General features: G+C 49.3%; 1 protein-coding gene across 1 annotated transcript; it reads right to left on the bottom strand.

Moving 5' to 3' along the window:
• Window positions 1-3,012: 3,012 nt before the first annotated feature.
• On the bottom strand, window positions 3,013-10,155 carry Ttc24 (tetratricopeptide repeat domain 24). Its single transcript, XM_076861566.1, has 9 exons — window positions 9,465-10,155; window positions 9,128-9,331; window positions 8,107-8,235; window positions 7,827-7,939; window positions 6,993-7,091; window positions 5,186-5,283; window positions 4,987-5,090; window positions 3,652-3,745; window positions 3,013-3,216 (listed from the first exon to the last, which is right to left on the bottom strand). The coding sequence occupies exons 1-9, from the start codon at window positions 10,153-10,155 to the stop codon at window positions 3,135-3,137; spliced, it is 1,614 nt and encodes a 537-aa protein (XP_076717681.1). The 3' UTR covers window positions 3,013-3,134.

Below are 10,155 nucleotides of genomic sequence, written 5' to 3'. Positions count from 1 at the left end.
CTGCTGGGGGGACTTGGGCCTCCGGGTGGCGGGCCGCAGACACACACCGGGGAAGGGAGGGCCTGCATCCAAAGCCAGGCGAGGGCCCTCCGGGACTGCCCGACACGACAGTAAGCTCATGTTCATATTTACCTAATCTAGGAACCCCCTCCACTGCGTTAGTTCCCACCTCGTTCCTACCAGAACATCACGCCGTACTTCTCCACTGTAAATCCTAAATAGGTTAAAGATGTCATTGAAACCAGAGGTTCCCAGGTCACGCGATGTTCCATTAGGAACCTTGAGGAGAATAAGATTTTATGCAAGTACTTTTATTTACTTATTTGCAATACTAGGGATTGAACCCTGGGCCTCGCACATCCTGGACACCCTACCACTGAGCTTATATCCTCAACCCTTTATTTATTTATTTTTTTCTTAATTTCATTTTCAGATAGGGTCTTGCTGAATTGCCCAGGTTGGTCTTTTGTAATCCTCCTGTCTCAGCCTCCAGAGTAGCTGGTGTTACAGGTGCACATTGGCTATCCAAGTACTTTATTTTTGGGGGGATTGAACCCAGGGGCACTTAACCTCTGAACCACATTCCTAGCCCGTTTTGTTTTTAACTTAGAGACAGGGTAGCATCTCTCTTAGTTGCTCAGGGCTCTGAACTTGTGATCTTCCTACCTCAGCCTCCTGAGTTGCTGGGATTACAGGCATGCACCACCACACCCTGCTACTTTTGAGAATGCAAACAGTGCTGCATGGGTAAGAAGCTGGGGAGTGTACACCCTGTGAATTCGTTCGTGGTACACCAAAAAGCCTCGAAGGGTGACAGTGTATGCCACCTCAAAATATGCCACTTTGGCATAAGGATTATTTTGAATTAAAGTCACTGGAAAAACAGTAAGAATAGAAGGCATTCCTACCTCCCCTTTTCTTCTTGTACCAGGGATCGAATCCAGTGGTGCTTTACCACTGAGCTACATCCCCGCCCCCCCCCCTTTTTTTGAAACAGGGCATTGCTGGGATTACAGGCATGCATCACTGCCCGAAGCTCTCCTTTCCTTCTTGAAAGCAGGAGAAATAAGATTCTCATGTGAAAGATATGCTCCCTGTACTAGGAGGAAAGAAATATTCTTATTCCTGAAGACGGGGAACAGAGGTTAAGAACTCTGTACAAACTCTCTTAAAATTCAACAGTGTTATCTTCCTTTAGCCTCCATATATATTTTAGTTGATTTTCCACAATTTCTTCCTTTTTTTCAACCTAAAACATTTAGATTTTGCTGCTTTTTTGAGTTGTTCCTTTTGTTATGATATGAGGGGCCCTGTGTCACAAAATTTATATTAAATATATTTGTATGTGTTTCTCTTTAATCCATTTTACATCAACTTAATTCTCAGGCACAGTCAGAGCCTCCAAGGAGAGTAGAGGTTAAATTTTGCCTCTCCTACACCCTCTTATCAAATATGATCAGGATTGAATTATCTCATTTCAGCTTAAAGCACAAAACACATTCATTTGCTTCTTGTCAAACTGGGACCCAAGTCTTTTCTCTGAGGTTAGGGCCCCCTTTTTTCTTACATAAACCTCACCAGTTACTTATTACCTGCAATTTCCAGTTTTCTTCCTTAAAATGAATCAATTAATGGGCATGTCTGAAGCAATCCAATTGCAGAATTCATCTAGAATCTTGTGATTTCCTCCCAATTTGTAATAATTTCCTTGTTCAAGTCTAATTCAACAGCAGCTTTTAAAAGTGACTCACCTTACCATCAGGTCTTTTAAGGATCCAACTTAGTTTTTGTAGAAACGCTGCTTGTTTTCACACTTAGTTCATCAATTTATACAATATTTAACTAAGTTATATATTATAATAAAACAACCATTATGAGCACATTGGAATAAATCACTGGCTGGGGGTGTGGCTCAGTGGTAGAGCGCTTACTTAGGATGTACAGTTCCAATCCCTAGTACTGCATACATAAACAAATAAATAAAATAAATCACACCAGACAGCAAGCACCTAAGTTTGAATCCTGCCTTCTCCACATACAGCTTGTGTGACCTGGAAATTCCCCTTTGAGATTTCTTTTTCCTATCCATGAAAGGGGATAATAATAGCACCTCAAAATTTTGTTGTAAGGAGAAAACACTAGTAAAGCACTTAGTATATGGGACATGTGCTAAGTACTCAATAAATGTTGATAATGTCATTGCTAGCAGGGCACAGTGGCACACACCTGCAACCCTAGTGGCTCAGGAGGCTGAGGCAGGAGGGTCACAAGTTCAGAGCGAGACTCAGCAACCAGGAGGCGCTAAGCAACTCAGTGAGACCCTGTCTCTAAATAAAATACAAAATAGGGCTGGGGATGTGGCTCAGTGGTCAAATGTCCCTGAGTTCAATCCCCAATGACCCCAAATAAATAGTGTCATTGCTATTGCCCTGGCTGGCAGCTGGCCTTGTCCTACAGGCTGTGGGCCTGAGAAAGCAGTGAACAGAGGTCTGGGTTGGTTAGTGTAAGGTCTTCTGTAGCATTATATCTCCATTTCCCATCTGAGAAAAGAAGGTCGGAAGAAAGTCAGTGACTTCAGAACCACCTGACCAAGAAGTCAGAGTTTTATTGGTTGATTGTTCCTGTGTTGAGCCCACGGGTGCTTTACCACTAAGCTATATCCACAGCCCTTTTTAGTTTCTATTTTGAGACAGTTTCACCATGTTACTCAGGCTGGCCTTAACTTGTTATCTTCTTGCCTCAACCTCCCAAGTCTCTGGGATTACAGGCGTGTGCTGCTGTACCTAGCAAGAAGTCATAGTTTTTAGAACTGGCAAGGGCTTCGGCAATCATGAGGTCTGGACTCAGAAGGAAGGAAAAAAAAAAAAAAAAAAGCAGCGTAGGAGTTCACTATCCGTTTTCTTTTTCTTTTGCCTTTTGAGTCCAAAAATTCCAATTAGGAACAAAGAGAATCTCTTGGAGCTGGGACTGCAGAGCCCTTAGCCCACCTGCTCAGGAGTCCACTCAGTGACTGTGTTGTTCTATTTCCGTACAGGGTTGAATGATTTGGGAAGAGGCTCAGTCCCCAGAAGTCTATGAAGTGTGTGTGTTGGGGAGTCCTGCAGAGGTGAGGGCTGCAGCAAGCAGGGTGCAGGTCACATGATTATGCAGAAGCCAGACTGGGTGACTCTCCTCTGAGGGTTCTTGTGGAGGGCTTCCCTGGGCCGCCTGGCTGACCTGAAGGAGGGAAGAAGAAGGGGTTGGCCAGTGGGATCAGCAAGGGAGAAGAGCAGGGGGCCTGCCCTGGCTCCAGCTCCCTAGGCCCTCTCTGGCCTCCACTGGTGGGCTCCAGTGGAGGAAGCAGGAGGCTTAAACTTCATGTTCCCCACTTCTGTATCTCTCTCTCTCTCTCTCTCTCTCTCTCTCTCTCTCTCTCTCTCTCTCATTCCCATAGTCAGGCCATGCAGGAGGCAGGGAGACCCTGGGCTCCAGAGCTGGGTGAGGGTTGTTCAGATTGCTGAAGTAAGACAAACATTCAGGGCCCCATATCCCAGGCACCAGATCATTTCTTTGCCCAACTATGGCAGTGGTCATGTCCCATCAAATATCATCCCAAGCCACACACATCTTCTGCTTCCTTCATCCATTCTTCTCCCCTCCTCCAGGACTCACCTATTGGCTTGGGAGCCATTGGGTATCAGGATACCAGAGTATTCTCTAGGGGCACCCAAACCTCCAAATGGAAGATGGGTCCTGGGTCCTGGACCTAGAATGGAGAGGGTCAAACATTCACCACAAGCCTCTTCATACCAAGGAACATCATGGTAGGAAAGAGAAAGCTCTGGGGGAGGAACAAGGAGGGTGGGTGTCAGAAAATGCATTGGTCATGGTACAGGGAGGGTGTACCAAAGACTGTGCCCTCAGCTGGGCATGTCTGTAATCCTAGTGACTTGGGAGGCTGAGGCAAGAAGTTTGCAAATTTGAGGCCAGATTGAGCAATTTAGTGCAACCCTGTTTCAAAAATAAAAATTTAAAAAGGGGGGTACTGGGGATGGAGATGTAACTCAGTGGTAGAATACCCTTGGGTAATCCTCAGTACAAAAAAAAAAAAAGAAGAAGAAAGAAGAAGGAAGGAGGAAGAGAAGGAGAAGGAGAAGAAGCCGGTGTGGTGGCACATGCTTATAATCCTAGCAGTTTGGGAGGCCAAGACAGGAAGATGGCAAGTTCAAAGCCAGCCTCAGCAACTTAGCAAGGCCCTCAGCAACTTAGCAAGACTCTGTCTCAAAAAAAAAAAAAGCGGGACTGGGGTTGTGGCTCAGAGGTGGAGCACTCGCCTAGCACGTGCAAGGCGCTGGGTTCGATCCTCAGCACCTCGTAAAAATAAATACATAAAATAAAGGTATTGTGTCTGACTACAACTAAAAAAATATTAAAATAAATAAAATAAAGGGGCTGGGTATATGGCTTAGTAGTAAAGCACCCCTGGGTTCAATCCCAGGTTAAAAAAAAAAAAAAAAAAAGACTACGCCCTCTCTCTACAGGGGCACATGGGCCAACTTAAAAGCTAGTAGTCACTACAATTTGTTACTTGCTTGGAAGGAGCCCAGCAAATAACAACGAACTTGGCTCCCAGAGTTGGGAGCCTTTGAGGAACATTCTAGTGAAGATTAAGCTGGGGTCAGAAAAACACCCAGCCTAGTACCTGGCAGGTAGCAGGCTCTCAACAAACCTTGGTGCTCTGAGATGTAAACTTCTAGAGGTTAGAAAGCCTGAAGCATGGGGGGAGAGGCCAATCTGGAAAGGGCTAGGGTTGGGGTGGAGTTGGGGTGTCGAGGAACAGGCCAGGGCCTTGAGAGGGAGGCAGAAGTGTGGGGAGGACTCTTCCAGGGGTTGGCAATCTGGAGAGCTGGATCTGGGTGAGTCAAGGACAGACGGAGGGCGGGAGGACCAGGAAAGTAAGGAGAGAGCACCAGCTGAGGTGAGATGGGGACCACCTACTTGACTCACCCTCTAGTTTCTGAGACACAGACGTGGGAACATTCACCGATCCCTCCTCTCCTTTCTCCTCCTGGCCCTCCTCAAATTCTTTATCTTCCCATCTACCAGACGGTCTGCAGGGGCAGGTGACCGAGGTGTGGAGGGGCAGAGGAGGTCCCACCCCTGCCACACCTCCCAATACCCCAGTCTCTGACCCAAGCTGCCTCACCTGTGTTGGGCATCTGCTGTACTGCTTTGTACCCTGGTTGAGGTCCCTGCCACTTGGCTGATCCTGCCTGGAGCCTGGGGTCTTCCTGGTGCTGGGGTCTGGGAAGAAAGAGGAGTCCAAAGAATTGATTTAAGAAAAACCCCTCTCCGCTGCATATGTGTATGTGAGTGTGTGTTCCCTTCACCTGCCTGCAGGGAGACATCATGGCCCCAGAGAGACGGTCTCACCTAATAGAGACACCCCAGGTGTGTCCACATTACTGGGAATAAAATTCCAGGATAAAGTTCTTTATTCCATTAAGGTCCCCAGTAACAACTTTCAAGTTAGAATTCAGGCTCACGGACCTGGCCAGAGCCTGACTACTGCCCCATCCTGCCTAGGGCCTCACCTAGTATAACCATAAAGTTAGTGGCAGATTTCAGGTGGGGCCCAGGTCTTCTGGCCACAAATCCAATCTCCTGCCTGAGCCAGGCTAATATTTTTTTTTCAGAACTATTTTCATTTTCCCTATATTTTCTTACTGGTGCACTATAATTATACAAAATAGTGGGATTCATTGTTACATATTTGCGCTCACACACACAATATAACAATTCAATTTGTCCCAGGGTTCCCTAGTATCTCCCCACCCACATTCTGGTCCCTTTCCTCCAGTCTACTGGTCCCCCTTCTATTTCCAGGAGATTCTCCCCCCCCCCACACACACACACTTTTCCTCCCTTTTTTTTCCATAACTTCTACATATGAGAGAACACATATGACCCTTGACCTTCTGAGTTTGGCTTATTTCACTTAACACAATACTCTCAAGTTCCTCTATTTTCCTGCAAATGATATAATTTCATTCTTCTTTATGGCTGAATAAAACTCTACTGTGTATATATCCCACATTTGCTTTATCCAGTCATCCATTGACAGACACCTAGGCTGGTTCCATAATTTGGCTATTGTGAATTGTGCTGCTATAAACGTGGGTATGCATGCATCAGCAGGGCATGCTGACTTTAATTCTTTAGGATAAATACCAAGTAATGGTATAGCTGGGTCATTTGGTGGTTCCATTCCTAGTTATTTGAGGAAATCCCTTACTGATTCCCATAGTGGTTGAACTGATTTACAATCCCACTAACAGTATAAAAGTGTTCCTTTTCTCCCTACATCCTCTTATTTTTGCATATCCCTCCCCTCCCAAAAAAAAATCTGGACACTCGCCAGTAAGATTTCCTCAAAGCAACATCCCCATCCTGTGGCCATTTAGGGAACTGCAGCTAAAGATTTACACCTTTCATCCCTTCACAAAAGGCTTAGTATCCTTGCTTGAACTCATTTACTTGCACCCAGTGGGCTTGCTGCTAGCAACCAACCAAAGCCCTGGAGCAGCCCTTGTTTGCTTTCTTTTTTTGGTACTGGGGGTTGACCCCAGGGGCATTTTACCACTGGGCTACACCCACTGCCCTTTTTATTTTTTATTTTTGAGACAGGGTCTCACTAAGTGACTTAGGGCCTTGCTAAATTGCGGAGGCTGGCCTCCAACTTGCAATCCTCCTGCCTCAGGTCTCCCAAGTCACTGGGATTACAGGAGTGCACTACAGCTCCCACTCCTGGAGCAGCTCTTGTGCTGGATGTGTGCCACAATCCCTGCCCACCTCCCAGCCACTGAGAAAATGATACACATCCCACACGCCAACCCAGATGACACAGATGAGCAGTCAAGCTCAGCATCCCTGAGAACATCAGCCCTGTCCCTGCTCCTTCTCCAGGCAACCTCTCCCTCCTCCCCTGCTTCTTGTTTCAGGTGTCATCTCACCGATGGGTGAACCTGGACCAGCCCCACCTGGGCCAAGTGGGTCTTCATGGCGTCTGCCAGCTTGGCCACCAGCCGTTCCCGCACAGAATCTGGCTCCTTCTGGAAAGAGGGAGATAGTGGGGGAAAGGAAAGGCCTGGACTTTGTAGTTCTCAGGGAACTGGGTGAGAAAGAAATAGGAAAGAGGGGAGGGAAAGGGGCTTTATCTCCCCTCCTCAACCCCAGCCCTGTGCCTTTCCCAGTGTCCTGACACTGACCGCTCAGTGGACAGAGAAAGCCTCTTCCTTCCAGTAGTATACAGGACCCAGCACTCAATGTGTACAGTGTATGGTTTTCTTTTTAAAATTTTTTTTAGTTGTAAATAGACAAAATACCTTTATTTTATTTATTTTTATGTGGTGCTGAGGATCGAACCCAGGACCTCAGATGTGCTAGGCAAGCACCCTACTCCTGAGCTACAATCCCAGCCTCCAGGGTATGTTTTCCTTTCTTTATTCCTTTTCTTTTCTTCCTTTCTTCTTCTTCTTCTTTTATTTTTTATTTTTTATTTTTTTATTTTTATTTTTTTTGGTACTGGGGATTGAACAGAGCCACATCCCCATCCCTTTTTATATTTTATTAGAGACAGAGTCTCGCAAAGTTTCTTAGGGCCTTACCAAGTTGCTGAGGCTGGCTCTGAACTCGGGATCCTCCTGCCTCAGGACCGTCCACTCACCCCTTCCCCGACCTCACACTCAGCTCCAGCGTGTTTGAGAGTGAGTAACAGGAGAAGGAGTAAAGACCAGAATATCAGCTGGGAAGGCTTTTTGGAGGGACAGTGGGGAGGAGGACCTCACCTGACATTGTATCAGCGCTTCCTTATAGTACTTCAAAGCCTGGTCATATTGTCCCAGTCTGGCTGCAGCAGCCCCAAGACCCTCGCAGGCCTGCCACTGCCCCTTCGTGTCCCCTGGGAAAGAGAGTCTGAAAGGTTCTCTCATCCTGTCCCATCCCATGGACCGTCCACTCCAGAGGTACTTCCCACCCCTAGATCCCCCATCTGCCTCCTCATAGCCCCAAAGATCCTCAGTTTGGGGGTACCCCACCCAAGTCATGGGCTCCCCCTTCAACTCTTACCAGCATCCTGGGCAGCCAGCAGGGCATGCAGATAGTTGTCTCTGGCGGCCCTGTGGTCCCCCAGCTGGCTCAGGGCGAATGCCAGGCTGCCAAAGCTTCGACCCTGCTCCCACCGCTGCCCCAAAGAGCCTGATGATAGATCGCAGCCCATCCTAAGAGGGGACTTTGGTTGCGGGGCATCAGGACCCTGCCTCCCAGCAAGTAAGGAAGGGTGCCCATGGATCCCGCGCCCAGCCCCGGCCCAGCTCCAGGTTCACCACAGAGGCCTGAACTCTCTGTGCCGGCTTTTCTGTCCTGAGCTCTGACCCCGTTGCCCACCCTGGCTGGTTTTACCATGCACCAACCTCGTGAGGTAGGCAAGGCACTTGTTTTGGTTTGGTTTGGGTTTTTTTTTTTTTTTTTTTTTTTGTAGTCCTGGGGATTGAACCCAGGGGCTCTTTACCACTGAGTCACATCCCCAGCCCTTTAAACTTAATTTAAATTTTTTACTTTTAGGTATGGAGGAGGGAACCCAGAAGTACTTTGTCACTGAGCTGCATTCCCCAGTCCTTTTTATTTTTTATTTTAAGACAGGGTCACACTAAGTAGCCCAGGCTGGCCTTGAACTTGCAGTCCTCCTGCCTCAGCCTCTGACTGGCTGGGATTACAGGCATGAACCTCCGTGCCTGGCAAGGCAGACCTTAATAGCTCCATTTTATATGGGTGGAAACAGAAGCTCAGAAGGAGAGCTCACACACTCAGAGGAAGGGCTGGGCTCCGCCCCGAGCCTCTTATCCCAACCAGTGCCCTTCCCTGTGTCCATCGCTGCCTTTGCAACATGGGGCCCCAGCTTGCTCCTGGACAGAGCAACCCTCTGTCCCATCTGGCTATCCCATTTCCTGTACTCTCAGCCCTCACCTCCTCTCTCCCGGCTTCCAGGCCCAACGACCTTGCAAAGGTCATCTACCTTGAGTCCTGGGCCCCGCTGAAGCCCCCCCTTACTCCTTGAGCCCCAGTCTCATTCCCCAGCGCCTGCACTCACCATGAAGGTCAGCAGCCTTCTGATGAAACTGCCGGGCTTCCTGATAGTTGCCAAGGGCATTGTGGGCCATCCCCAGGTTCCTTAGCACAGTGGCCTGCTCTCCTGGCCTCTGGCACAGGGACAGGGCCTGTAGAAAGGTCTCCACGGCCAGAGGGAACAGCTGGAGCTGGGAGTAGCCCAGGCCTAGATCGTTATAGAGCTGTCCTGGAGGACACAGACAGAGCAGTCACGTCTAGGGCCTGCAGGTACGACCGTCCACTCGCCCCTTCCCCAACCTCACAGTAGCATCAGCTCGGTGTCTCCCCAGACCCCACATCTTCCCTGCCCAAGGCCTCACCCAGCAGCCCCTGCTTGGTGCTCCTCTTGGCCAGCCTCCGGCTCCCCTCCAGCGCCTGCACCACCTCGCCCACCCCGTGCCGTCCACTCTTGAGCATGCACTCCGCTGCAGCCCCCAGTGCCAGGGCTGCAGCCCGAGGCCGGCCTGCTTCGGCGTACGCTTGGCTTGCTTCCTTCAGGCACTGGGCTGCTCTCTCGGGCTGTCCCAGGGCTTGGTAGCAGGCTCCCATCTTTGTTTGGGCTTCCCCCTGGTCACCCCGTGGCTGGTAATGACTCAGGGCCTTGTGGTACCAGTTCAAGGCTTGGGGCAGGTCACCCAGGGCTTGGTAAGCCAAAGCCACGTTGAAACACTGGTCACCATGACACGTGCCCTGTGCCTTCTCCTCAGGTTGGGCTCCAAGGAGCAGCTCAAGGCCTCGGGCCGGGTCCCCAGTCTCCACATAGGCAGCCCCCAGGTTGAAGGCGCAGGCCCGAAGCACAGGGGTGTTTCTGGTTCGTGGGGCCTCACAGGCCAGGAGGAAAGCCTTCTGGAAGTTGGTCAAGGCCTCGTGGTTCTGACCGGCTTGCAGAGCCCGGTGGCCAGCCCTGGTGAGGGCCTGGATAATGGCCTCTTGCTGTAGCCACTTTCTTTTCTTCTTGTCACTCGAGGGCTCTGGCTCCTGGGGGATATCCTCAGGACTCGGGGGAGACAT

Source organism: Callospermophilus lateralis, chromosome 7 (genome assembly GCF_048772815.1).
Source record: "Callospermophilus lateralis isolate mCalLat2 chromosome 7, mCalLat2.hap1, whole genome shotgun sequence".
NCBI classification, from domain to species: Eukaryota; Metazoa; Chordata; class Mammalia; order Rodentia; family Sciuridae; genus Callospermophilus; species Callospermophilus lateralis.
This window is presented reverse-complemented; position numbering and strand designations above follow the sequence as displayed.

Bases quoted from the DNA above. Each gene is read 5' to 3' on its own strand.
- Ttc24 (XM_076861566.1), bottom strand. From the start codon at position 10,155: ATGTCTCCCCCGAGTCCTGAGGATATCCCCCAGGAGCCAGAGCCCTCG. The intron at 7,940-8,106 runs GTAAGAGTTGAA...TCTCTTTCCCAG, and splicing joins GCTGGCTGCCCAGGATGCTG to GGGACACGAAGGGGCAGTGG. The intron at 3,217-3,651 runs GTGAGTCCTGGA...TCCCTCCTTCAG, and splicing joins AATGGCTCCCAAGCCAATAG to GTCAGCCAGGCGGCCCAGGG.